Below are 27928 nucleotides of genomic sequence, written 5' to 3'. Positions count from 1 at the left end.
GTATTGCCCTTATTTTACCAAGTTTGCTCTTCAAAGGTTATAAACATAAAGGAGAGATAAGCATAGTAGATTTTCACATCAGTCTCTCCCTTTTTTTTGGCTGTTTTATCTTGAGAAGCACTGATGTTTTCTTTAAGTCTCAAATCACCTAGTATATACAATTTCCCACATTTTTGTTCTATCACATTAATTTTGAAGAAAATACAGATCCATATATAGTTTCTATTACATATACAGCAGCCCTTCTCAGCATCAGGGGATGCTAAGGTCCCCCAGAAGATGCTGAACACCAAGGATATTATGAAACTTTTCATGTACTATATTATATATGTCAACAGTTTAAGAAGCTAGAATTTAGGGTTGGAGCTATAGAACAGCTGATAGGGCATCTACCTTGCATTCAGTCAACACTTAGGTTTGAAACTCAGCACCCCATTTGGTTCCCCAACCCCCACCATAAGTAATCTCTTGAGTGCAGGACCAGGGGTGAGTCCTGAGCAATTTGTGGTGTGACCCCAAAACAAAACAAAAGAGCTAGGACTTAGGAAGATGGTGTGATTTATTTCATAGAAAAAAGCTTTTATTTCTGATTTCAGTTTTGCAAACAAAGCCTACATTGAGTTGCTACTAAGTTAGCTGCAACATTCTTGTTGATTGCATACCTCCGCTAAGTAGTACTGTGTATTTAATTTAGGTAATCAAATTCTTTCCCTTTACTATAGTGTTCCAACTTTCATTTTGCCCAATGAGAATTAAATGCTAAGAACTTCTGCTTGATGAAAATATAGAAATTGAGAAAGCTGATGTTAAGACTAGAGGAATGAATGAACACTAATGTAATGTGAACCGAGCCTGATTATACCCCTACTGAGGGGACTGATATAGTTTATCAGGCAAATCCAGAGTTGCCTTCACAAGAACTCGGAATACTCACAAACTACAATTTAGAAAAGATTAGTTGCTATTTATGGAGTTTTGAGGTAGAACCTAAAAAATATGCTTTTACAATAACTAAAACAGTAAGTGCCTTCGAGGCCAAGGGTGAGGGAAAGTTCATTCACTTACTTGAGGGGCTCTTCAAGCAGTGCTCATGAACTCAGGTTTGTTCCACGTAAACACTGCCAACCAGGCCAGGTAGTTGTGTTCAGTGCTCAGACCCAGTGAGCTTATGTCCATCTTGGCTACCAGAGGCCATTAAGATTATGCCCTTTGGTTTAAGGGGCAACAAAGCATTGAAAATCAGATGCATGCAAAGCAGGAGTTCCAGTCCTATTAACTATTCCCTGGCCCCATTTGGAAAGGAACTTAATTAACCTCATTTTATTCTTCCAAAATAACTTTTAAAATGACAAGCACTAAGACATAAAAAGTATCCTTTTTTCATTTCATCACTTTGGTTATTTTTAATGTGTAGCATTTATATTGCAAGAATACCATGGTTTCCCTGTTTTGTTTTTGATTCTGTGGTGATATATAACATTTCCAAAAAATCCAGAGAAGTAGCCGTATTTCAGCTACTTTTGTTGTTATTTTGGTGAGATCTGGTATCCAGCATACAATGATTTATTCCAAATACTTTCCCTCCTTACCCCACCTCCCTTGCTGCTTAGATGGTGATCTGTCGGAGAATCAATGTTGTTTTTGTCTACCCATCTCCCTTCAGTCTTAATAAAAGGTCTTAAACAGTTACATGAGAATCAAAAAAACAACCCAGCGCTATTGGAGAATAAATCAGGATCTGGAGTTCCAAACAGTAATTCCAGTTCCAGTGTACAGCACGTTCAGATCCGAGTGGCCCGCTTAGAAGACAATACATCCATTTCTACAAGCCCCATGGCAGCCTTGCAGATTCCAGTCCAGATCACACATGTCTGTAAGTGTTTGAACATCAAGGCTCCTTGTTACGTGGTGTATACACCTTTTAGTCTTCTGAAATGTTGATAGAAAATGTATATACATTAATGAATATCTTAGTCTCAGTATTTGCACAAAGGATAAATGTGTAAAATAATTCTTAATACCTAGCCATTACAAACCGAATTTTAACGAGCAGCAGAAACCTACCTTAAAATATAGTCAGTGAAGCAAGAAAATAAAAGTTCATATGGTAGCGGATGCATTTATAGTTTACCAGAAAAGACAAACTGGGAATGAGTTTATGAGGTTATTGTTTTGTTTCGGGGTTGGTGGTTTGCTTTGTTTCATTTTATTTGGGGGCACACCTCACAATGCTCAGGGTTCTTCCTGGCTCTGCACTCAGGAATCACTCCTGGTGGTGCTCAGAGGACCATAGGAAATGCCACTGATTGAATCAGGGTTGTCTACACGCAAGACAAATGCCTTACCTGCAATACTATCACTCTGACCCATAGGTTATTTTTTGAAAATTATTTTTCTCTACCCAAAAGGTATTATTTGCCTATGGGAATTATGTTTATGAGTCTTTCCTTTTCCTGATTTCTTTCATTCTTATTGAGAACCTAACAATTGTTATAAGGAAATGTATTAAGAGGTAAGCCAAGCTGATCTTTCAATTTATTTTCCATTGTATAATGACAAAGAGAACAGAATTGTTAGATGATTAGTTTTTACTTTCTTTTGCCCTCACATGTTGTTTGCCTGTATCATGTGGATTATCAGTAGTTTTAGTGGGGCAGTACTTTGTGGGGCTATTCCAAAAGTTGTAGCATGCTCGGCGTTGACTCTTGGGCTCACTCACAAATACCAGCAGTGCCTTACAACTGTGAAATACACAACACCATACTGATTTTCAGATCCATTCTACAATCCTATTTCAGAATCACAGACCACATTTTAGTATAATTAGCCACTACATACCTGTATATGCACTATCGAAGTTGCTTATAGACATGTATACCAGACATGCCTATTAAATTTACTTGCTTTAGCTTTCTACTGGTATAATAAAGCATGAAGAATTTCTTCTTGCTGGCCCTGCTTATTTTTTATTTTATAGGTAAACAAATTACAAAGCAAATGACTGAAGTTACAAGGTCCCCCCCATCCCCACACAAATATTGAAAGCTACAATTTCCTATAAACTGACACTGCATTGAAATTGTTAAGGATTTTCTACACTTGATCTTAGCCAAAAGGCCGAGAAGCAATGTTAAGAATTTTCTTGGCTATTAAATTGACATCACTTACTAGGAAGACAGCAAACATATCAATGCTACACCTCAGTATTCTAAGAATTGTACATAAAACACACCTATGTTTGTATTCTAAAATCTCATAATTGTTCTTTCATCACCTAAAAATGAGGAAGTGGCAAACTTAAGGAACAACATAAAAATAAAATTTTCTATTTTCAGGCCCCAAATGTCTGAATATTGTTTTTTTAAATCATTCTTAGCCCTGAGTTGCCTTTGTCTCTCTTCATAGTTTGGTTACCTTTGGTTTATGTTATTTAACTAGAATCACTCTGAATTCCTTTACATATGACCTTAAACTTTTCACACTGCGTTTATCTACAGCTGAAATTGAAAACTCTTTTAACAGATAGCATTTCTTGGTCTTTTACCAAGTTTTAGCCTCACAGTTTATACAGATTTAATATTGCTATTTAAAGTTTTTCAAACCTGGTGTTCTGGATTAATATTAGTATACTTACGTTTTTCATACTCAGAACAGCTATCAAAGATAGCAGAACAGATTAAATTTGTTTTGGGGCCACTCATGGCTGTGCTTAGGACTTACACCTACTCTGGGATCATTCCTGACAGGGCTCAGGGAACCGTATGGGATGCTGGTGATCAAATCCAGGTCAGCCAGGTATAAGGCAATGTTCCTACCTCCTATACTATGGTTCTGACCTCAGATGAAATCTCTTAATGTTAGTTTGAGCTAAAATAAGACATATTTGCCCAGGTTACACTGCTAGAAAGTGATGCCACTATAACTAAAATCTTGTGGTTTGGGACTACCATTTTGAATATTTATTCTGCTTACTACAATATGCAGAAAATTTTCTCTTAAATTCCTGTCTTTGTAAAGTAGCCTCAGGATATTTTCCTTATTTCATAACATTAGGGTTAGAATCAGTACTAGGCCTTAGCAGATATTGTCTGTCATACTTTCAACTCATCTAGTATACAGAAGTAGCCATAGAAAATATATTAACAAACTAAAAGAAAGTTAAGTAAAATGCATGATATCAGATCAGCAACAGCGTTGTAAATCTCCATTCCTAATAATAAAAAAAAAAAACCTGCCTGTGGTGAGAAGGGGAGATGGAACACAGGACCAACTACAGGGATACTGGTGAGGGCATTGGTGTTGAAACAGTGTTCGTTGTTTATTCACCCAAAGCTCAATCGTGAGTAACTTTGCAATTCATGGAGATTCAATTAAAAAACTTTAATTAAAGATATGAAAACTGGCATGACTGTCCAATAACACTTAACTTGGAAAAATTAGTAGCTTTTGGCTTTGAGCCATAGTTACCAACCCATGATCTATTAACTATTCCAGACACATCTGGTACATTTCTAATCTCTCATAAACACCCTGGCAAATTATTCACTATGAGATTATCTTACAAATAATCGTATTCTGAGGGATTTCCATCTAAATATGATTATCCTTGTTCTTACCTTAGCTTCAACAGATTCCTCCCCTGCTGCTGCTGTTGACTCAGAAACAATAACACTAAACAGTGGAACACTACAGACGTTTGAGATTCTTCCAGTGAGTAGCACTTCACAAAGCAAATGTTGGCCATTTTTATTCATAAGATCAGTACCAGATTTTAAAATGTTATAAGCAGATGAAAAAAAGATATCTGGCATTTCATGCAATTGTGACCATGGTTTTAGGGCCAAAAGTTCAGAAGATAACAATAAACTGAATTCCACATTATAATTTTGTCTTTTTCTTCATTTCTGCATAAACCTAGAGTATGTTCTTATTTATTAAAATTTCCGTGCTGACTTTCGTAAATGTATTTGTATTGCATTATCACCAAAAACAGTATATTTGAGATGTTAAATATTGTGCAGCCATAGGGAATATAGAATTGAAGTCTTTAAACTTACTAATATTAAGTAGCATACTATTTGGGGAAAATGTTAAAACAGTTATGTGTCCTATTTCTAATCTATGAAAACATAAATTTCCACATTAAAAAATACACTCACTGCATTCCTCATCATTTGCTTGGTCGGGCACCAGTAACGTCTCCATTGTGAGATTTGTTGTTACTGTTTTTGGCATATTGAATATGCCACAGGTAGCTTGCCAGGCTCTGTCGTGAGGGTGAGATACTCCCGGTAGCTTGCCAGGCTCCCTGAGAGGGGCGGAGGAATCGAACCCAGGTTGGCCACATGCAAGGCAAACACCCTACCCGCCGTGCTATCGCTCCAAGTATGTTTTTTTATTTTGGCTTTGGGGCCACACCTGGAAGTGCTCAGGGTCAATCCTGACTCTGCACTCAGGAATCAGTCATGGCAGGCTCTGGGGACTATATGGGATGCCGGGAATTGAACCCAGGTTGGCGAGGCAAGTGCCCTCAGCACCATATAAAAATTTTATACATGAGTTACTTTTCTATTTCAGCTTGGGAGTTACTTTCACACACACTCACACACACAAATGTCTATTAAAACCTTTACCTTCACTAAAAAAGATAATAAAAATTTAAAAAATTTTACATGAATGTTCATAATGAAAACAAGCCACACCTCTAATCACTGTCAATTAGTAAATAAAATGTGCTACACCCATAGAAATGACTTATTCGGAGGGGCATATTCCACAATGCTCAAAGATCACATGTGGTGGCAGTGATCAAACAGGTCTGTCACATGCAAGGCAAACACATAGTACTATTAGCTGTACTATCTCTTGGGTCCTGGAAATGCCTATTTAACAGTGAAGAGAAAAACCTTGATCATGTTAGGTACTAGCCACAAAATGCCTTATTCGTATATAGCTTTAATTTATTTGAAATGTCAAAAATGAGTAAATCAAGAGACTGAAAGTAGATTTGTAGTTTCCTAGGCAAAAAAGGTTTGGAGAGACACAGGTCAAAACGAGTAATGTTTATAAGGGGTTTCTTTGAGGGATTAGCACGGGAGTTTTGACCTGTTCCATTTCCAGAGTGATAGCACAGCGGGAGGGCGTTGGCCTTTCACACAGCTGACCCGTGTTTGATTCCTCCACCCCTCTCAGGGAGCCCGGCAAGCTACTGAGAGTATCGCATCCGCATGGCAAAGCCTGGCAAGCTACCCATGGCGTATTCAATATGCCCAAAACAGTAACAAGTCTCATAATGAGAGACGTTACTGGTGCCCGCTCGAACAAATCAATGAGCTACGGGATGACAGTGACGGTCTTTGAGGGATGGTAGAACCATTTTTAAAATTTCTTATTCTCATCCTGCTTCCTACAATACAGCAATCTGAAATTAGCTCATTTTTCATTAATTTTCATTAATACATTTTATTAAATTATAAGTTTATGTGCTATGAAAAGAACATAAACTAGGCTAAGAATGTATTGCCTTCAGAGTTAGATGTCACAGGATGACAATCAACAAAGATTTTTATGGATTAAAAACAAATTTCTACCTTTATTTACATTTATTTACACACATTGATTTCTTTAAGGGTCCCACCACTGGCCAAATAAACTATATTATATACTTATTTTTATTTGGGTACATGTGCAGGAGTTTATTTACAGGGTCACAATCGTTTAGAAACTTCTAACTTAATTTTCCTGTGGAGGGTGCTCCTGAGGATCTAATAGAAAAAAAAAAAACAAACTGCCCAGCAGTTATGGCCTGACTCTGGGCTAGACAGCTTAGAGGTTGGGCCCGGAATCAAATTTAAGGCCTACCACATGCCTGGCATATGCTCAAGCTCTCAGCTATTTCCAACCCCTCTCCTTATTCAACAGAGGCATCAGCCTTAAAAAGTGTGTGAGCTTTAAACAAATTTCTGTATATCTAATGTTTATAACACTCATGTTCTTTCCTTACATGTGACTTGACCTGAGTTCAATCTCTAGCATCCCATAGGGATCCCTGAGCACCGCCAGGACTAACACCTGAACATCAACAGGTGTGGCCCTAAAACAAATATTTGTTTAAAAATTAATTGTATATGTAAAACATTTACTATCTGATACATGTGACTGACTGATAGAAGAATAAGCTTTAGGAAAATGGTGAGCTTTCATTCCATAAATGAGGAAAGCAATCAATTCCACATTATGTGATCTGCACCATCGTAATCATTTCTAATCCTCAGTCCTTTTCATGACAGGTAGTTCCTTCCACTTAAGCAGAAAGGAAACCTATATATATCCACAAGACAACATCAAAGAATAGCTGTATACTCTAACTACCACCACTATTTTAGGTACAAATACTTTTGTTATTAGGGTGTTAGGATAAACTCAATTCAAATTCTATTGAAGCATGGTGGTTAAAGATATGTTAGGATTAATGTTTTTATTATACTTATTTAAAAGTAAAATCTAAAGATAAGTTAACTAGGTTTTTAAAGTTTTCTATACATTTCCCAAAATGAAAAACTTTAGGGGGGAGGGGCACACACCCAGTGACACTGAGGGCTTACTCCTGGCAGGCTAAGAGGACCGTGTGTGGTACCGAGGATTCAATCTTTATGAAACTATTAAGATCAGTCCAAACTGCTATGCCTTATTAAGAATTAAAAAAACAAAACGAGGCTTTAGAGATTATTCTTGAGTTGGTTAATTGCAATGGATACAATCATTTTTGAAATAATCTTGGCCCCCTGAAATTAATAGTTTAGGCTATACCACTATGTGTTTGTCAATTAGAGCCGTATTGCTCCCACTGTGGGCTGCAAGATATTCCAAGAGGGTCACTGGTGAAAAATCTTGTACAGGGGCTGGGAATCATGGCGCAAGAATAGGAGGCCAACCTGGTAGGACAGGGCCACAGGAAGGGGTCCTAGTCAAGAAAAAAATTGAGATACATGGATTAGACCATAAACATACACAAATATGAAGACTAGGAAAAAATACTTGGCCTTCAATTTCCAGTCTGAGAATGATAGTCAAGAATACGATGCCCTTCATTTTATAACTTGTTTACACCTTCACAATAGGAGTTTGTGGTTAGTTAAGTTAGTTCTTGTTTTGGATACAAAGACTTAGCAAATAAGTACTAACAGGTACACTAATTCAGTTCAGTATCTGTTCTGCCTATTGTGATCTGATTTTTTTTTTTTTTCAGTCTTTCCACTTACAGCCTACTGGCACTCCAGGTACCTATGTGCTTCAAACAAGTTCAAGCCAAGGCCTTCCCCTAACTCTGACTGCTAGTCCTACGGTAACCCTGACCGCTGCTGCTCCTGCATCTCCTGAGCAGATCATCGTTCATGCTTTATCTGTATGTTCCCTGACAACAATTCCTTCATTTTCTCCCCCTCTAGATTGGCTAATAAGTGTCACCAAATATAACAAGGTTTCCTAATTTTTAATACTATGATAGAACTCATGTGCCTTCCATAACTCTCTCGGGGTGGTAGAGAAATAGATTTTGACTCATTTCAAGTATGAGAACCTATTAGGTACTAGGAATAATTGATCTCACTATTAGACAATTTCTAATGCTGTTGTCCCGAGAGGAATGTTTCACACCATCAGTCTGCCATCACTGAGGAATAGCCTTTATCATCTATGTCTCCTTATATGAGAGAGGCAAAGGCCCCAGTATGTAAAGAACCTTTCTAAGGAAAGTGGTGTTAAAAACACTGCAGTTGCAGAGATGAGAAGTATGGGAGGAGAGTACACCTATAAATGTCATTTGTTTTGACTATAATTGCTATCTGGAGGTAATTTTTCCTTTTGCCACTGATTTGTTTTTTCTGACATTCTACAGCCTGAACATTTACTGAACACGAGTGAAAATGTCACAGTGCAATGTCACACACCAAGAGTCATCATTCAGACCGTTGCCACAGAGGACATCACTTCTTCCATATCCCAAGCAGAACTGACAGTAGATAGTGATATTCACTCATCTGATTTCCCTGAGCCTCCAGATGCCCTAGAAGCAGACACTTTCCCAGATGAAATTCATCAGCCTAAAATGACTGTTGAACCATCATTTAATGATGCTCATATGTCCAAATTCAGTGACCAAAATAGCACAGAACTGATAAATAGAGTAATGGTCAGAACAGAAGAAATCTCTGTTACAGACCTTAAACAAGAAGAATCACCCTCACATTTAGCCCATGCTTACGTTACTGAGGTAAGTTACATTTAAGGGAACAAACAGCCAATGGATTCTTGCCTTTTACTCTTTACTCTCAAACTTGTAAATAATGGAGGAGAAATATACTCTTGATTTTTTGGGGGGAGGAGGTGTTAATATGAGATCAAATCCGGTGCTTTAATGATACCTGGCATGTGCTTTATTACAAGCCAGATTTATAGCCCAACTTGTTTTTGTAAACAAAAAGGGGCAAGTCCTTACGATTCACAAGAATCGGTCAATTAGCAGTGTTTATCTTTCCGTGATTCTTCACTGAAGCCTCTCTCACATCTCCAGAAGATTGAAAAATATGCTATGCTTGGAGGGTTATTACTAGTAGAGTATCAAGAAATGATGAAATGCTAGTAGTAGAGCATTCTGGCTCAGGCACATCATCCTACAATTAACATCTGTCCTCTACACAAGTGACATAACTGAATTTGTTCTTTCAAGTTTTGTCTTATTTTGCAGTGTGGAGGATCAAACTCAGATCTCACACATGCAACGCATGCACTTAACCACAAAGTCATATCTTGGCTCTTTCCCATTCCTTTTTATTAACATTTCGTTCAGTTGTTTATGAGGCTCTTTAATTTACAGCTTTAACTTGTATTTGTCTATGTATGTTTGAAAGTTAAGTCCTTTTAAATTAACTGTTAGAAGCAAAATGAGTCGTGCTCATTTTAAAATTATCATTGTTACTATTTAGGACTTAGTATCTCCTGCCATACAAGAGCAAGTTGATCAGACAATTGATGATGAAACCATTCTTATTGTTCCTTCACCTCATGGATTTATCCAGGCTTCTGATGTTATAGATGCTGAATCTGTCTTGCCTTTGACAACACTAACAGGTAATGTAATACAACTAACTTAATGTGTCTGAAGCAGTCATATTAAATTCAGTTTATTTTTATCTTTATTATACAGATAGATTAATCTTGTTAAAATTTCATTTCTGTAGTTTACTTAAAATCTGTAGACGGATTAGAGGCTATATATACTGTTAAGACTAACTTAAAACTTAACTCATTACAGATCCCATACTCCAGCATCATCGAGAAGAATCAAATATCATGGGATCATCTTTGTGTAGCCCTGTTTCAGAAGACTCAAAGGATGCTGAGGACTTGGTACACTGTCATTAGATTAAGTCTTAGAAACAGGTAGTTCAGGCAGAATAAGTCAAACTTATTTTACATCTCCAAAGAAATAGGAGCAATCTCCAAGAGACTTAATTTACCATTTCCCTGGCTTTTAAATAGCTACACCACATAAGCCCCGTACATTGTTGCTGCTATGACATAAACCTTTTATGTATATCAACTGAGACCTAGTCTAATGACAGTGTGTAGCTGAGTGAAAGGTCTTAACTGCATAGATCCCAATGGTTGGTGTTATTCATCAGCAGGGAATTTCACTCACTTCAGCTACTGAGAAAAGTTAAAAATCACTAAATCTTAATTAATTTGCTCTAAAAGCAGAAATACTCATCTCTGGAGATCAGACATGACTCTATCCAGTTCAGAAGTCACATCAACAAGGTCATGGTCTAGAACTTAACCAGTGGCCTCTCCAAAGGATTACCATGGTTTGAGAGTTGACCAGTACACATTACAAAGACAAGAGTGATTGTGTGAGTTACTTTTCGTTTACCCATTGCAGGCAGTGGGAGTATATTTAGGCTGCGTAAAAAGGAAAGCATTAAAAGTTAATCACTACAGGTGGTTTTATTATTTTTTTTAATTATAACTTTTAAAGGGAATATGAATTAGAGTGGTAACAGAACTCACCAGAGTTTTCACCTCCTTAGAACACACTGTCATCAGTTTACAAAGTTAGCACTTTGAAGAAAAATAAACTATATGGTAAAGGAGGTTTTGGTGCCTATCTATGCCATTGCCATTTCTTACATGTTTTGCTATCTAAACTACCCAGAAAATAGGTTTAAGAGGACATCAGAATTTGCTGGATTTGCTGTTCACTTAGTGCATTAGCAGGTTGGAATTTGATATAACTTCTCTTTCTTGGGCAATTAAAAGAAAAAAAAAATTACTTCTAAAATTGGAAAAGAAAAAAGAAAGAAAAAAAAGTCATTCTTATACTAGAGAAGGTTAAGCCAAAACCAGCCTTTAGGGCTTTAATGATTATGACCCCTATAGAAAACTCACAAAGAAAAAAAAAATTGTATAAATTATTTTATTTATTATTGTAATTAGATTTCACAATCAAAGTTGTCTTTTCACCGTCTGTGTTTTGTTAATGTGAAATTAAATTGTAGTTATAAACAAAAGTTGGTTGCCTAGGGAACAATAATTGTATATTCAGTTTAACAGAAATAAAAGATTATTTGTCTTAAAATACAAGATTGTTACATAGCCTTTCGCCATGCAATTACATTATAAAAAAGTTTTCATTTCAAAAGTGGAAAGTACTTGTGTTGTTGGGATGTTTAAATGCAACATCAGCTCCTTAACAAAAAAGCAAACTTATTAATGAAGTTTCCCCCTGAAAGATGGAATTAGATTTACAATATACAAGAGGATCATGTATCCAACTCCTATAGGAAAGTTCAGCATACCTCATCAAGCTCTTAAGTCTTTAAAACACAACTTTGAAGAGACATGGTCAGTATTTCTCCTTGGTAACTTCACTTTCCCACATCATGGAAATACAGGTTCGCACATATACATAACATGATGATAGAAAATAAGATATAGTAAATTAGGTTTCTAAATTTCGGTTCTAAGTCTCCTTGTCGATACCAGTAGATCTACAAGAAAAATTAAATAAAAGTTTAAGTAATAGCCACTAGGCTACATATTAGAAGCCTCATTCTTTTTCTATAGCAACTAAATTCATCAACATAATTATCCCCACAAATAAGACAGTTAATCATTAAGCTTTAGACTAATATAGCCAGAATTTAAGTTTTATTCTTTATTCTTTGAAATCCAAGCAGTAACAAATTCCCACATCTGAGATTATACTTATTCCTACTTTCTCAGAACTCACCATTTTTTTTGGACAAGCCATGCAAAATATTTTAAATGTATTTGAATAAAAGCAAGAAGCTCGGGTATGAGAAGTGAGAACATTTTAAATTCATATATACTGGACTTGAAGTATGACTGAGCAGTCCTTGCATAAGTCCTGGGTCTATTTCCATTCTTCACACATGAAAAAAATCATGTAATGACTCAAAGTCATTACCAATACAAACTAGGGTTTGTAAGACGCATATACTTAATATAACTAAACCACTATTAAGTCGTTTGTGGTTTTAGGCAGAGGGCACTGAAGAAGCTGTGGGCTATAAAGAACATTTCCGGTAGCTTTGTTTCAAAGCCTCTCAAAATGGTGAGGCTGAGAGATAATACAGCAGGTAGGGTGCTTGCCTTGCATGGGGCTGACCCAGGTTCGGTCCCTGATAGCCCCTGAGCACCACCAGTACTGATTCCTGATTGTAGAGCTAGGATTAAGCCCAGAGTGTTGTCAGGTGTGGTTCAAAAAACTACCCGCCAAAGCCTGCCAAAATGGGAAGGGCTAATTTCTCAGGTCAGAGTCCCAAACCACCTGCACGAATTAGGTGCCATTTTAATTATAACTCAGAAAAGCTGTAAAGGTTTTCTGTTTTGACTCTGCCTGTCCTAAAAAGAAATGCAAAAAGTTATCTAATGAAATAATTAAATACTTGGCAAAAACCCAATGAAGAACCATCACCAAGCATGGGACCCAATTACAATACCCAACTTCAAAATGTGCTTGTAAGGAGGTGAAATAGGGACAGGGAATGGGAGAAGGGTGTCTAGTGACATCAGCAGGTGGTGGTATTGGTGTTGGAACGTTGTTTGCCCAACTCTCTTATGAACAACTTTGCAGATCAGGGTGCTTTTAAAAACTACAACAGCCAAGTGGAGAGCATGTTTTGCATGCCTGAGGCCAGGACTATATGGTCACTGTCCCCCACCTATCCCCCAACTCCAAGCAACCCCTGAACACTACTAGGTAGGTATTGGCCAAGAAGTAAAACAAAAATAGCTACAGTTTTAGGAGACAAGTACGGAGATTTAAATAGATGAACTAGGATTTCATTATAAATCCAAAGTACTCAGTACTTCACAGGCAAAACATTTGAATCCTTGCACCTAAGTCCCTTGGAAGAAAGAAGGCTAGGTAATGTATATCAAATCTTTAGAATTCTGGAGAGATTCAAAAAGAGACCAGTAAAATAAAGGCCTACAGCTGAAAATCTGACAGTCTTGGGGAAAGTGGTTAGTGCAATTATACCCTATGTATATGCCCTAGAGAGTGTAAGCCTCAGCCCTCAAAATAATACATTTAAATTCTAAATAGTACTCACAAGTATGCAGGCAGTAATACTGCTCAAAGAGATGCAGACAGCAAAAAATATATTCAATGGTTTTGGAGGTAGTTGAGGGAAAACAAAAGCACTGATCAGCGTTACCTGTACGAAGAGAAATCATGTAATTCCAAGACCTGGTTAGTCTGGAATCTAGGCAAGTAATGTTATGAAAATGCTTCACATTATAAAATATTTCTACCATTAAGCCCTTTGGAATGTTTTAATCAAATTTAAAGAGACAAAACACTAAAATGTTAAAAAATAAATAAAATTCTAAAAATTAAAGGCAAAACTAAGCAATGAAACCTCAAAATTACTTGTTAGCAGGTTAAAAAGCAATGAAGGGGCTAGAGAGATAGTGTAGGGGTTAAGGCTCTTGCCTTGCATACAGCCAACCCCACCAGGCTCCATCCTTTCACCACATATAGTCGCCAAGAAGCACTGCCAGATGTGACCCCGGAATACAAAGCCAGGATTAAGCCCCGAGCATCACTAGGTATAGCCCACCCACCCCTGCACCAAAAAACAAAAAAAGAAATGACTATACTGGGAAAAGATTTAGGCTCTATGAGGAAGTCATAGACCCAAACTTCACTAAAATTATCTTAAGTATAATGAAAATGTATCATTCTCAGACACCACTGTCTATTGTGAAATACCAAGCTTTACTATACAGTATGAAAATTTACTCTGTTGATCAAATAACCTCTTAGTCAAAGAATAATCTGCAACTGAAACAAAATTACAGTATTAGCAGAAGTGGAGAGTTAATAGTAGATTATGACAGAAGGGACTTCTAGCAGTCACTGATGGTTTAGAAATTTAGAAAACAAACATGACAAACTGAAAACCAAGTTACATTATTTATGCTCTTCATATATTTTAATTTGGGTTGAAGTGTAAGAAGAATTCAATGTAGCTTACTCTAGTTATCAATTGGTTTTATGTGAAAGTTGAAAAATATTTAAGACTAGAATACTACATATAGTGGCCTTATACACTGGCCTTAAGTGTAAAAAAAAAAACTTTTTTTTTTTTTAAATAAACCACAGTACTAGAGTCTGCAAAACTTTGGCTATCAGCATAGATGAGACACATAATTAAAGATACTTACAAGAATCAATAAGGATGTTAAGCCGCCAACAACTAAATTGATGATTCGATCCTGAAAGAAAAGAGAGTTTCTGAGCCATACGGCACTTTCAGAAAAGTACAGGGCTCTAAACAACAGGGTGACTTAGAATGAAGAAATGAAGATTCTACCACCTTTGAGCCTTATATATAAATAAAACCAACAGACAAGGCAAAATATATTGAACTGCCAGAGTGGAAGGTACTTTGGAAAGAGAGAGACAACTATCTGGAGGTTCTGGAAGGACCAGGGCATTGGTTTTAACTACGGTTTAAGATTAGGGAGCCCCTAAAGAGAGGGGCTAACATGAACAGTGTGAGCAGAAGTGAAGGGACAAAGGCACTGTGATAAGCAACCCAAAGTTTTGGGAAGAAAAATCGGGAACCAGATAGTAGATGATGTCAGTACTATCATGAGTTTGAAACAACTGTGACACAGTTTAGGTATCCTTGTCTTGTGTAATCTAAACGTAGATAGTAATGCTAGGAGGATTCTCAGTCCAATGATTTTCCATCTTAAAAGTAAAATCATCTAAGGAGCCTGGAATCCTACCCATTAAACTATCCTGTCATTTCCATCCCTCCATCTCAACTAACTCAGAGAATGATTTGAAATTACATGTGTGAGTGAGTGAGAGTGTGTGTGTGTGTGTGTGTGTGTGTGTGTGTGTGTGTTAATAAAACATACAGATTGAGAGAGTTTACAGAATAACAGAACAATGTTTTTAAAACCTATCTTGGAAGCATTGAGGGTAATGAGTATGTATTGCTGAGAAGTAAAAGATGAGTTTTCAAATATTTTAGCTTTAAAGATTGTTCTGGTTATGTCTGAATAGACAATAGCAGAACATGGAATATAACCAAGAAACAAGCTTAAAGATGTTTGTTGTGAATAAGGACAAGTACAGAACAGCTGAACACTCATTTTCAAACTGTAAGCTTTCTAGTAATCTAAAGGCATTAATTAAAATACATCAAACTTAAGTGTTGACTACAAAGAGTTAAATAGGCAAAGGTAGGAGGACAAAGAGTGAAGAAGAGCCAAGTATTATATCCTATGTGCCTCATCAAATTAAGGACAAACCCTAAAGCTGTCCAGATCTAGGCCACTGCAGTTTAAAGCCACACTAGACAAAGTAACTCTAGTCACACCAGTGCTGAACTAGGAGGACCCAAAATACTTAGATAAGAGAAAGCCTACAAAGGAGTCTGAAATTAAGACAATTTGTTCAGGGCAAATCACTTATCAGTTTAACTTGTTCCCAGTCAAAACAAAATGTGTTTAACATAAAGTGGCTATTAACTGTAACAGGTTTCTATGGGAACCCCTTTGTTTCTGCCTGTGGAAAAGTTTCAACCAAACTCTTTTAAAGTGTATTCTGCTCTCATGTTTGCAGTCCAGGAATCTGCAAGAGTGTGTGAGGGTATACATGTCATGCCAGCTGTCAACCAACAGAAAAGAGTTTCAGGTGAGAGGCAGTGATAAAGAACCACTATCTTCCAAACAATACATGAAATTGCCATATGAGATGGAAACGGAGAAAAAGAATAGTTACGTGACCAATAATGCAGTTGTCTTCCAAAATTCCCTGCCTGAAGAGGAATTAAGATTATTTTACAGAGGGCAAAACAGACTCAGGGAAATTGGAACATCGGCCCAACTTAACAATACCAAAAACTAGTGATAAAGACGGTTCAATGGCAACAGTACAAATTCCAATTGTACTCAGTGAAAAAGCAACTTACAGTACCGATCTAGACAAAATCATCAAGTGGCAGATAACAACTCAAAAAAAAAAAAAAGCAATGTACTGAAGTACATCTTTCAAGAATAAAGATTTCCTCAAATAGTTTTTTCAAACTCTTAAATTTATCCATGTAAGCAGCTTTTATCAGGCTTTAATAAAAATCTAAACTTTAACTTATTTCTCTGCTTGCTCTCTAGATTGAACAGAATTCTAAGTCATTGTCATGTTTATCAGTTATTCTGTTATTAAAAAGAGTTTAGAATTTGGCAAACTATTTCTTACTGAGTTCTTCCTCCAAGTCAAGGTAAGGCCTTGGCTTCAAGCCTCTATCAAAGTGAACACATATCCAGGCCAAAGAAACAGCTGCTAAGTAGCCTTGGAAGACCCACCCATATTCTGTTTTTTAAACTACTGCTTTGATCTGTGGCCTGAGCAGACATGGAATGTAAGAAACACTGATCTAAAGGCTTTGCAAAGACCTATTGTTGAACCAGGATGTATAGTTTAATGTCCACAGACGTGAACACACTTAAATCTGAAAAGCAAGCAATGCTCAAACGTTTAGACTCAACTATCCCATTTTGAATATTGATTTCAATCATACAATGTAGACCCTTTCCAGGACTCAGACTGTTTTTAAGGGCTTTAGCAACTACCTGAGTTTCTAGTTTCCAAAGATAAAAGAACAATAAAAAATAATAGCTGTTTAGCATTTCAAATCCCTTTGAAATCCTTGAACATGTTCTAACTCAGAACCAGAGGGAAAGAGAAAATAAAAAAGATGTTGAATTTAAAGGTAATTTCCACATGTACAGCGAATCCAGTAACTCAGTAATGAATTTCTCATAGAAGTTAGCAGTCACTAGTTTTATTGCACTATTTATAGCTATTGAAATTGTTTTTCTCTCCCAGGACTTTAAACCTGTACCGTTACTTATTTTCACTCCCCCAGGAACCATACCAGGATCAGAATCAGCTTTAATCCTTACCTGCAGAGAAGATAGGACAGGAAATTAGACTATGCTTCCCAAAAACATATATATTCAGCAATAAGAGACAGTCTTAACCCATTAAGAAAGGGCACACGTGTGTGTGGACGCACATGTGTACAAAAACAAATATACCCACATAAGATATTGTTTAGAGAAGAATTCTGCATAAATTATCTTGTAAATCACTTACTAATTTTAGCATTATCTCAGTATTACATCTCAAGAATCTGTCCTTTCCCTCTACTCCAGCAGTTTTTGAACTTTAACCTGAAGACCAACTGAAAACCACTCCTCTAATACCAGTCACTATGGGACCTGTCTTCTTTGCTTCTTATCAGCTTTCAGGTCTCACTGTTTGGCTGAAAGCTAGCCTGACACTGCATTCACAAGTTGTGTAACCCTAGTACAGATCTACATCGTCCCATGGTAAGAGGCAGGAACATCCTTTTCTAATTCAGACAAAGAAAAGTCATGTGCCTGTGGAGAGAACCTTTTGGCTGTACAACAATAACACCATAGAGGTGGACGGTAGCACTGGTTGTATCCCTCTGCCAACCACAAAGCAGACACGTAATTTCCTAGTGAGCTTCCTTACTAAAAGGCCTGTATTCCCATGGCCTTTTAGTGGGTTGATTTTCTCACTCTCCAGAATGCGATCTGAAGCCCATCTCAACTGATTCCAAGATTATAATCTTAAAGCCCATTATATATCCTTACACATCCTTACAAAAATAAAACTATGCAGAGAAACAATTTAACAATTCCCCCTAGTTCATTTCTTTCAGTATAACAAAAAAATCTGGAGAGTAACCTGCTTCTCTCTACCAACTCTGTACCCATTCCCTGAATTTATTAGTGATTAATTCCATCTGTATTCAATCTGTATATTCTCTCTCCTTCATAGAGTCCATCTCTGGCCCCCAAATCCCAACTTTCAACAGTATTAAGAATAGCCTTTCATCCATCTTGCTACTCACATGACATTAAACATTCATTTTCCCCTCTTTTTTACACTAATTGTCAGAGGATAAAATGAGGCAGACAAAGAGAATGCTCTGGGGGAGAATAAGAGAAAACAGTTTAAGAAATCCTCTTTGAAGATGTGACCCCTCCAAAGCAGGAACCTTTATAAGAAAAAGGAACAAGGCATCCAAGGATCTGTAAGGTTAGTGCAAACAAGTGCAATATCCCTGGTGTAGATTGAGTGATCTTAGAGAAAGAAGAAAATGAAATCTGGGCAGAAAAAAAAAACAACAGGGAGAATAGGACTGGAGCAATAAGGCATTTACTTGGCATGTGGCTGACCTGGGTTCTGTTCTATTTCTGGCACCGCATACAGTGCCCCAAGCCTGCCAAGACCCGTCTCTAAACATAGCTAGGAGTAGGCCCTGAGCACCACCAGGTGTGGCAGAAAAAAGGGGAGAGAAGGGGAGCAGAAATAAAGTGAAGGCTAAGACAACTGAAGCTTAAAAAAGGAAGAGAGATGAACAAGGACTTAAGATCTCTCCATCTTTCCTGTGATAATATGTGCTCCCTGAAAAATGAAAAACTACCCAGCACATAGCACCTTTTCTGAAATAGAATGGACTAACAAAAATGGCATACATATTACACATTCAATCACCTAATCTCCTGAGGAAAATCATGCTCCTTAGAACAAGTAACTTCAGATCCAATCTGTCCATTCCTCCATCATTCCTCCCAAGTTTTAGAGTTCAGGCACAATGAAACGCTCAAATGCCCGTCACTAAACTTTCTATCTCCCACCACTCTGCCACAAAATGGATCACCCTTTGCTTGTGATTCCTGATTCCCACCCTTACTCCCATCACATGGTCCCAAGTGCCATCAGGAGTGATCCCCAAGCACCAAACAAGGTGAAGCCATGTGTAGTACAAAAATAAAATCTTACCCTTGCTTTTAGGCCTAAGACTCAAAAGTCTTCTAATTCCCAGGGACTATAAAGGTCATTGGCACTTTGCTAACCTTTTAAAGGGTTTGATGATATTTTATATTGAGTACTGACCCTCTACCGAACCAAGTATTCAGGTCAGTACAGACAGTGTAAGGGAACATGAAGAAGGGCAATCTGCTCAGACAGATGAAATGTCCAAAGACACCATCACTCCCTACCATTCATTAACTTGTATAGAGTGATTCAGAATCTTGAGCCACATTCTTTAATTCTGAATCCAAAGTTGTGTTTCTCAAATACAAGGGTTCTGATACTATAAATAAAAGGCCAGTTCTCAGATAAGACTTTCCTTTTTTTTTCCAAATCGGAGGGGAAAACTTTAAAAATAAATAAATCATAAGATACACGGTCAAAAACTTAAAGGAAAGCTCTGGAAGTAGCCTGGTCCAAAAGCCCATGGGGTAGTGCTCTAGGAATAAACTACCAAGAGGACACAATACTAAGAGGGTTTGCTTTGTGAAGCAAGAAGCCTCTGACCATGCCAGCAAGTTTAGCTTAGTTCCTCCAAAACTACAGGCCCCCTTTGAAGTGCATCCCCTCATGTTGCTGACAGAAGGAACCCAAGACAGCTTCCATGAAGGGAAGGCAAGGGACACCCTGCTGACTCTACAGTAAGCACTGAACTTTGACCATAGTTATTGCCTTATAGAATTCCCATAGGAACACTGGACTCTGACCAGTACAGGAGCAGGATCTCATGTGCAGCAACAACATGAGATAGGATTGCTGAGAACACAGACACACGTTTCTTTACAACTCACACTGTACTCTATCAAGAAGGCACCATGACCTCCACTGCTCTGTGCAGATCCCAAGAAAGAAAAGGTTATATAGACATTTTATAATGCTCCCCTTATTTTGCAGATTCAAATTTTTGGGGTGGGGGTTGGGTCATACACAGAAGTGCTCTTGGGAACCATAAAGTGCCAGTGATTGAACTAGGGTTGACATCATGAAAGGAAGGCACCTGAACACCTGTACTTTGTTCCCAGCTCCCGAATTAACATTTTGGAGTACATTCTGTTGCAAATATTTTTTGTGTTAACTATACTACCAGATTTTTCTGATGAATACATGCACTGAAAACATGATTTTCCAATGAAAACCAACACTTATGGAAATCAGATCATAGGAAAAAATTAGAAAATGGGACCTAGAAGGTTCTTGTTTGAAGGCTGAGGTCAATCAAAATTCATTGGGCCCTAAGTAAGTTTTTTTTTTTTTTTTTTTTGCTTTTTGGGTCACACCTGGCGATGCACAGGGGTCATTCCTGTCTCTGCACTCAGGAATGTGAGTTACCCCCGGCGGTGCTCAGGGGACCATATGGGATGCTGGGAATCGAACCCGGGTCAGCCGCATGCAAGGCAAATGCCCTACCCAATGTGCTATTGCTCCAACCCCTTTTAATTTTTTAATGAAAGACCGTGAATACAATTACAGACAAACATTTTCATGATTACGTTTCAGTCATACAATGGTTGAGTACCCATCCCGAAGTAAGAATTCTTAACAGACTTAATTCAGATCTATTTATTTTACCACATGCCTGTGGCCTTGGGAAAGTTATTTAACTTATACATCTATACTTGCATAATGTTTGAACATTTGGGACTGCTGGTAAAGAACTGTAAAGCCCCTAGAGAACAGTGACATTCAGCAGAGAGAGTCACATCAATGAATGTGACTAATAATGGCATTGATGTAATTCCTACCATGTCTAATGGAGTAGCTGACCAATACCATTGTAATTATCCCTGTCCTATGAGCTTCCCTAAAAAAAAAAAAAAAAAAAAAAAAAAAAAAAAAACCCGGCCTTAAGTAGCAACATGCAAAAATCTCTTCTTCAGATAATCAGCAGACTATCAGCTTCTAGGAGCCAGACCTAAACCTAAGCTTAAAAATAAAATAAAACAATACTTTATCACTCACTTACCACAGCCTCCTTGTTGTGGTCACCCAGCAATAAGGAAAAGGGATAGCTTTAAACTGTCCACAAATCTCCAGTACTCCTCTCAATCCAGATCTGAGGTATCCAGCCTTCTATTCATGGTTCAGAATGTCCCACAAATGCAGGTTACTTTTTGGTGATATGAAATTCTCACTGCACTTAAAACTACAACACATAAAAATCAAGCACTAGCGGCCTCCTGACTTCATATCTCTTCATTCTCAGCAATGGAAAACAAATTACCAAATGCTTTCTTTTCAAATCGACTTTAGGGGGGAGAAACTCCAAATCAATAATAGTGAATCTTTTTGTTTAAATATTGAAATGTAATCCAAGTAAAGTGAAAGTAAAGTGAAATTTACCAGTTACACATGCGGGGTGGGGGGCTGGGGAGGTGGGGGGAGGGGGGACGTATATCGTGATTCTTGGTGGTGGAATATGTGCACTGGTGAAGGGATGGGTGTTTGAGCATTGTATAACTGAGACTTTAACCTGAACGCTTTGTAACTTCCACATGGTGAATTAATAAAAGAATTAAAAGAAAAAATCAAGCACTAGGCAGGAATTATGCTTGCTGCCTGAAAGGCTAGAAAAATGAGGCTGCTGAGTCTCTAAGCGCACTCAAAACCTATACTACAAGGAGGCTAGATCTGCAGAACTCCCTCACAGGACCTGGCATCTCCTATTGTCAGGGAAGGAAGAATGGGTAAAGACTGAGTTATAAGGAAAGTTCTGAGCAGGAATCAGGATAGCAGTATTCAGGTATTTGGAGACAACAGGGTGGTACAGAAAGGAATAACCTTGCCAAGAGCATCAGAGACATAGCTAAATGAAAGGTGTCTGAAGAAATGAGAGCCTACCCCAAGCTTGACCAGAGTATGGGTGAGATGACAGGATCCCAGTCTTTCCTATGTACTGGACACTTCAAAGATGTAATGGCCTTAGCCCAGCCCACAGATAGCTCCAATTTGGGATGGTAAAGAGGAAATATTATATAGTAGGGAAGAAAAAATTTACAGCCTCTATCATATAGCACATGAAATGGCAACTTGAAAGTGGCTTGTCAGGCTGGAAGAGGGACTGGGGCAAAAGTGACCCATACCCCTGGACCACCAGCTGTCCTCTGAGGGAGACAGGTGATGTGCTCAGAGGCTCACCCAGAAACTACTCAAAGGAAAGGAGTGAGAGTCTGCACTATCCCCAGGGGAGCCTTTAGCATTGTGGCAGCGGGAGCGTAGCAGGCTTAGACACATCAATCTCAGCCACAGCTTTGCACTCCAAAAAGCAGCACACTTCCATGTCACCAACCCCACATAAAAAGAGGCATGAAGTAGCACTCTAGTCTACCCTGCTATTTGCAGAAGCTATAAAAAGCTCAAAGGTGGATATGCTTGAATTGAACTACATGCCATTAAAAAAAAAATGTTTTTCACCAGTCTTCTTGTTTATATGCTTCTACTTTTCTTTTGGGGGGTGGAGGAAGGTGGTGAAGGCAGTGGGAAAAGGCAGGAAATAGAAGAATGTAGGAAAGTGCTTTTCATACTTTCTTTGGCTTTGGGTGTGGTTTTTGTTTTGTTTATGCAGTGGTGCCAGAGGACAAAACCAGAGGACTTACACTCACTCGGTAAGTACTCCACTGTTGAGCTCCATCTCAGCCCTACATATAGATTTTTTTGCCTTTGGAGCCAAAAAATCCAAAAGCAAAAACCCAGGATCCACTAACTCACCTCCTGCAGTGATATCCCTGTACTATCTGCTGAGCTCAGTGTGTACACCTGTACTCCAAAGCTACTCTTCTCATCTCACATCCAAAAAGGAATAAAAGGATAAGAATAACTACAATCTTGCTTGTAATATGAAACAGCATGTGTCATTAAAAATCGACAGAAAATAATTTACAAACCGATTAACATCACATGCCACCAAATACCACATTTCTCCTTGTCCACTTTGCTTTCTCCCACAGAGAACCAGCATCTTCCTCCCAGATTCACAAATACACACTGGCTAAGCTCACCTCAGATGATTCCACAACTAGTAAAGTTATCAGAAAATCCAGACTCTCAAGCCCAGAGGATAATCACTGCCCTTCCATTACCCAGCACTAAGACGGCCTCAACTGTATGCTGTCCTGAAGCAGCTTTCAACTGCCATAGTAGGCACTTAAGTTTATAGTAGAGTGGAGGGGGAAAAGCAGAGATGTTGGTTCCTAGATATTTCTCAAAGTATGTTTTGTAGAATCCTGGCTCATGAATGCTCCTGTTCTGAGAGCTTAGATACTATGCCTAGGATAAAAATGCTAGTAAGCAATTCAGAAAGTATTATTTACCCACTCTAGCATTCAACTAGCATCTTGGAGGAAAGTGCCATATTAAAAGTTCTGAGAAGATGGTCCAAAGGAAAGAAAGATATTTGCCAAACAGCAGTATGAAACCACTGGAACTAGTAATTCACTTTCCTTGGACAAAGCAGTTCAGTAAGGTGATACTAGCTAAATGTGGTCTTGAGCTGTGAATAGTCCAAACTGAGACATGCTGTAAGTAAAAAAATACACACTGGATTTCCAAGGTTCAGTACAGAAAAAGAAGTATTAAAATATCTATGTTTTCTGTTTATCACATACTAAATGACTACATTATGACTACTGAGTAGACTAACTGTATTTTGGATATATGTACTTAAATGAAATAGATTAAAACTAATTTCATGTACTATACTTGAATTATGATAAAAACTATAAATGTTGCGCATATATTTCTATGGGTTTTTTTTTTAATATTTCTAAAGGACAACATTCCTTTAGAAAATGCTAAAATACAACACAGTCTTAGAAAACTTACTGGGCTCGAGAGATGGTATAGCATGTAAGGTACTTGCCTTGCAAGCAGTCAACCTAAGTTTGATTGCCAGCATCATTTATTATCCCCCGAACTCCCTCCACCAGGAGTAATCTTTGAGCAGAGAGCCAAGAGTAAATCCTAGGTACTATGAGGTATAACTAAAAAAAAAAAAAAAAAAAAAAACAGGAAAAGAAAAAACTAATTTTATCATGGCATCTATTTATCACCTGAAAGAGATGCACTACAGCAGAAAACTTGAAAACAGGTCTTTAATTTTTTAAAAAGCATAGCAACATTGTCAGGGATGCTTAAGGCAGCCCATTCCATACAGAAATCCATAATTTCAAAAGTATCAAGGAAAGAAAAACTAGTTTATTACAAAATATTAACATCTTTCCATCTATTATCCCTTAGTCATGTAACCTTCACTTTGTGTGTTGCTTCATAGATCTATCATGAAACACCTAGGGTTCAGGAACTGAAATCACTACATGCACAAAGTACAGGTGAAAACAAAATTCCTTCAGATACTGCTCCCTGAAGGTGCTGTCCACGGCACCCTGGATTATACCTGTATGATTTGAGAGTACGTATTTGGTATCTTTCCTCACTGCTTTACATGGACCAACCACTCCACCCAAATCCTGTGTAAGGGCCCTAGATTTGTGAAGGTATGTCTATGGAGCTTTTAGTGATGAATTCTTCAATGACAATCAGCTCATAAAACACTACCAAAGGAAAACCGTTGTGACTCAACAAGCTTTAAGGTTCAGCTTGCCTCCCTGTGAAAACAGAAACAAGGACCATCATACAAAGGAATAATGATCAAACAAGGTGGGGGGGGGGGAGGCGATGAGCTGACTGGCCCTAAAGAACACAAACTCTACTCCAGACTTTGATTCAGTGAGCCCCAGACATTTCTGCTTTATAGTTAGGAACACAAAGCTCTTGGCCTTCCAGATTACAAACTGAGAGGCTATCTACAAATGGTTGTTCTAAGGCAGGTAATTAATAAAAGCTGAGAAAACCCATCAGAACATGACAGGAGGTGGGTTTTTCTCGTTAGTAGTGGCAGCTCACCATTACTAACCTTAACAGAACTGTGAATCCAGCTTTCTGGCCAGTCAGGAGAAATACACACTCAAGGGTAAGCCCAGAATTCTTCATTTGCCATCAATAAAGATGAACAATCTTCCTTCAGGGCTTGGGGATTTTTCCTTCTCTCTCTCTCTCTCTCTCTCTCCTCCCCCCCCCCTCTCATGTGCAAAACACACATTCTACTCCTTTGAGCTATCTCCCTGGCTCAATTTCTCTCGCTGTTAATCATCCTATTAACCCATGAGAGGACTCTGAAAGGGGGCAATTTTGAAAGATTTGGAATTATTCTTAACTTTTATCTGAGAAGCTGGATCTACAGTTGAAAAGACTCAAGTTGCATAGTGACATCAGGATTATGTAAAGGAATCCATCAGTATGCACTTTAAAAGGTTCCTTTAAAATAGTAGAGTTCTGGGGGCAAAGAGATAGTATAGTGGATAGGGCACCTGCCTTGCACATGGCCAACCAGGGTTTGATCTCCACACCCCATTGGGTACTGAGCTCAAAAAGAGTGATCCCTGAGCACAGAGCCAGGAGTAAACCCTGAGCACCACTGGGTGTGGCACAAAAAGGTAAAAACACCAAAAAATTAATTAAAAATAAAAGAGTTCTTAGGTTTCCAATAGGAAATTTACATAGATTCAGCCCAAGCTCGTTCTAGGTAAAGATATAAATCAAGTTCAACCAAATCATCCACCTATGCTCAGGAGCTTTAGGGCTAAAGGAGATTACAAATCTGAATCTCCCCAATCTGTTGATCAAAGCACATGGGAGAGATATACTGAACCTCTTAGCTGTGGTGGCAGCTGGGAAGCCAGATGCCCCAGGTCTAATCCCAGCAGGCAGCAAGCTGCCTCCACTCTCTAGGTTCCCATGAGATCTCCCTGGCTTCTTTGCACCCCTGGGGCCTGGTACATAATGCTCAATCATGTCTACATTAATCAAGAACATCTACTGGATTAGCATTCCTTTCTCAAACCAAGTGCACTGTGGGCTGAAAAACAAAAACAAAAGCTGCATCTTTATAGAGAGCCAGTTCAAAACACTATTTTTTTTTTGCTTTTTTTTTGGGGGGGTCACACCCGGAGATATAGGGGTTACTCCTGGCTCTGCACTCAGGAATTACCCCTGGCGGTGCTCAGGGGACTACATGGGATGCTGGGGATCGAACCCGGGTCGTCCTGTGCAAAGCAAACGCCCTACCCACTGTGCTATTGCTCCAGCTTTTGCTCAAAACACTTTTGAGACACACAGAAAATACAATCCACCTGGAGTAAAAAATGTAAAGCCGCGGGCTAGCTGCCAAGATTTAGGGCCACGCTCCAGGTGAAACAGATCCTTTCCGCAGGAGGGGCCCCTACCCACTCTGAGGAAGCCCAAGAAGCTGAAGGCGCTCTTGAGTGCTCTACTTCTTAAGAAGCTGAAAGCACTCAGTCAGGAGTCAAAGATCACCAACGCCACTTTCGGGGGAAGGAGGGGGCGGGGTGAACCTGGCTAATAATCCTGCCCAAACTACTCAAAGTTTACACTGAGGCCAGGCAAACAGCTCTCTTCAACTGCTGGCCCTGCACATCACATGACGGAGCTCAAAGACACTGTACTTTTTTAATGGCCTTTTAAGAATATGTATTATGACTCGTGGAGGGGCAAAATCCCTTTGATCGCTTCCTGGCACGGAAAGCCATCAAACCACCCCGCATTTCATGCTCTTCTCAATGGCCCCACAGAAACAGACCCGCACCTCAGCTCTCCGCAGCTCTCCCCCTCCCGGGGGGGGCGGGGGGGACACCAACCTGCAGCCTCTGCAGCAGCCGGGCTCCACGCCCCCTACCTTACCCAGAGGGGCTTCCCATCCCCCGGAAGGGCCCCCAACCGCTGGAAACTGCAGCTTCCCTCCAGCCCACCCACCCTCCTCCACCCCTGAAGGCTCTGGGCCAGTCCTGGCCCACAGAGGGGGGCAAGTGGTTGGGCAGACACTTCAGAGCCGAGCTGGGGGTGGGACGGGAAGAGGCAGGGAAAGGCATCCGGGGAGCCCCCCACCCGCCGACAGGCAGACACGCAGTCGGGGAGCCAAGCCGGGCACCCAGTTTCACACTCACCTTGGCCGACGTCTCTCCGAACAGCGGTCTGTTGTCCAGGCCACTACTGGTGCCATAGGTCCGGGACGCGAAGTCCTCCATTTTGGGGTTTCCTTCACTTGCCCCAAGTCACTCAGAAGCCCGCGGGCATCGCCTCCCGCAGTCTTCGCTCCGGGGCTCTCTCCACACCGCCAACTACTTCAGCGCTCACTCATGGCCGGAAACCCCGGGCCGGGGCGAGGGGTGGGGGGAGGGGGGACGCTCCCCGAAGTCCAGGCCGAGGAAGAGGTGGTGGGGGGAGGGGGGAAGGGAGGTGCTCGACCCGGGGCACTCAGGCCTAGGGGTCGAACTCCAGTCTCCTCATCTCGGGCCGCGGCCGCGGGAAGTGAAAGGAAACACACCCCGCGTGGCCGCCGCGCTCGGGGCGCCCCCGCTGGCGCAGCACCCACTTCCCCAAACCTCGGCGCTCAGCTCTTCC

At 39.3% G+C, this 27928-nt stretch overlaps 2 protein-coding genes across 3 annotated transcripts in view; one reads left to right on the top strand and one right to left on the bottom strand.

Annotated features, from left to right (window-relative positions):
• The window catches only part of DMTF1 (cyclin D binding myb like transcription factor 1), a 51518-nt gene extending 39630 nt beyond the window's left edge, over nt 1–11888 (top strand). The window contains exons 13-18 of one of the 2 annotated variants that reach the window (XM_004602152.2): nt 1664–1873; nt 4622–4710; nt 8249–8404; nt 8897–9271; nt 9984–10128; nt 10313–11885. In XM_004602152.2, coding sequence (XP_004602209.1) covers nt 1664–1873; nt 4622–4710; nt 8249–8404; nt 8897–9271; nt 9984–10128; nt 10313–10422 — 1085 coding nt within the window. In that variant the 3' untranslated portion in view covers nt 10423–11885. Of the gene's footprint in view, nt 1–1663; nt 1874–4621; nt 4711–8248; nt 8405–8896; nt 9272–9983; nt 10129–10312 lie in introns of both variants that reach the window. The other variant, XM_055124763.1, reaches the window with a different exon arrangement.
• Nucleotides 1829–27611, bottom strand: TMEM243 (transmembrane protein 243). Its single transcript, XM_004602154.2, has 5 exons — nt 27472–27611; nt 14755–14805; nt 13638–13742; nt 11856–12047; nt 1829–1929 (listed from the first exon to the last, which is right to left on the bottom strand). Exons 1-4 carry the CDS (start codon nt 27550–27552, stop codon nt 11925–11927), a joined length of 360 nt encoding a protein of 119 aa, XP_004602211.1. The 5' UTR covers nt 27553–27611; the 3' UTR covers nt 1829–1929; nt 11856–11924.
• Between the last annotated feature and the right edge of the window lie 317 nt (nt 27612–27928).

The sequence above is a fragment of the Sorex araneus genome, chromosome 1 (assembly GCF_027595985.1).
Source record: "Sorex araneus isolate mSorAra2 chromosome 1, mSorAra2.pri, whole genome shotgun sequence".
Classification (NCBI taxonomy): domain Eukaryota; kingdom Metazoa; phylum Chordata; class Mammalia; order Eulipotyphla; family Soricidae; genus Sorex; species Sorex araneus.
This window is presented reverse-complemented; position numbering and strand designations above follow the sequence as displayed.

Excerpts from the sequence above, each read along its gene's own strand:
- TMEM243 (XM_004602154.2), bottom strand. The coding sequence starts at position 27,552 with ATGGAGGACTTCGCGTCCCGGACCTATGGCACCAGTAGTGGCCTGGAC. Across the intron at positions 14,806-27,471 it reads TCGGAGAGACGTCGGCCAAG|GATCGAATCATCAATTTAGT; the intron begins GTGAGTGTGAAA and ends CTTTTCTTTCAG. Across the intron at positions 13,743-14,754 it reads TAACATCCTTATTGATTCTT|GTAACGCTGATCAGTGCTTT; the intron begins GTAAGTATCTTT and ends CTCTTCGTACAG.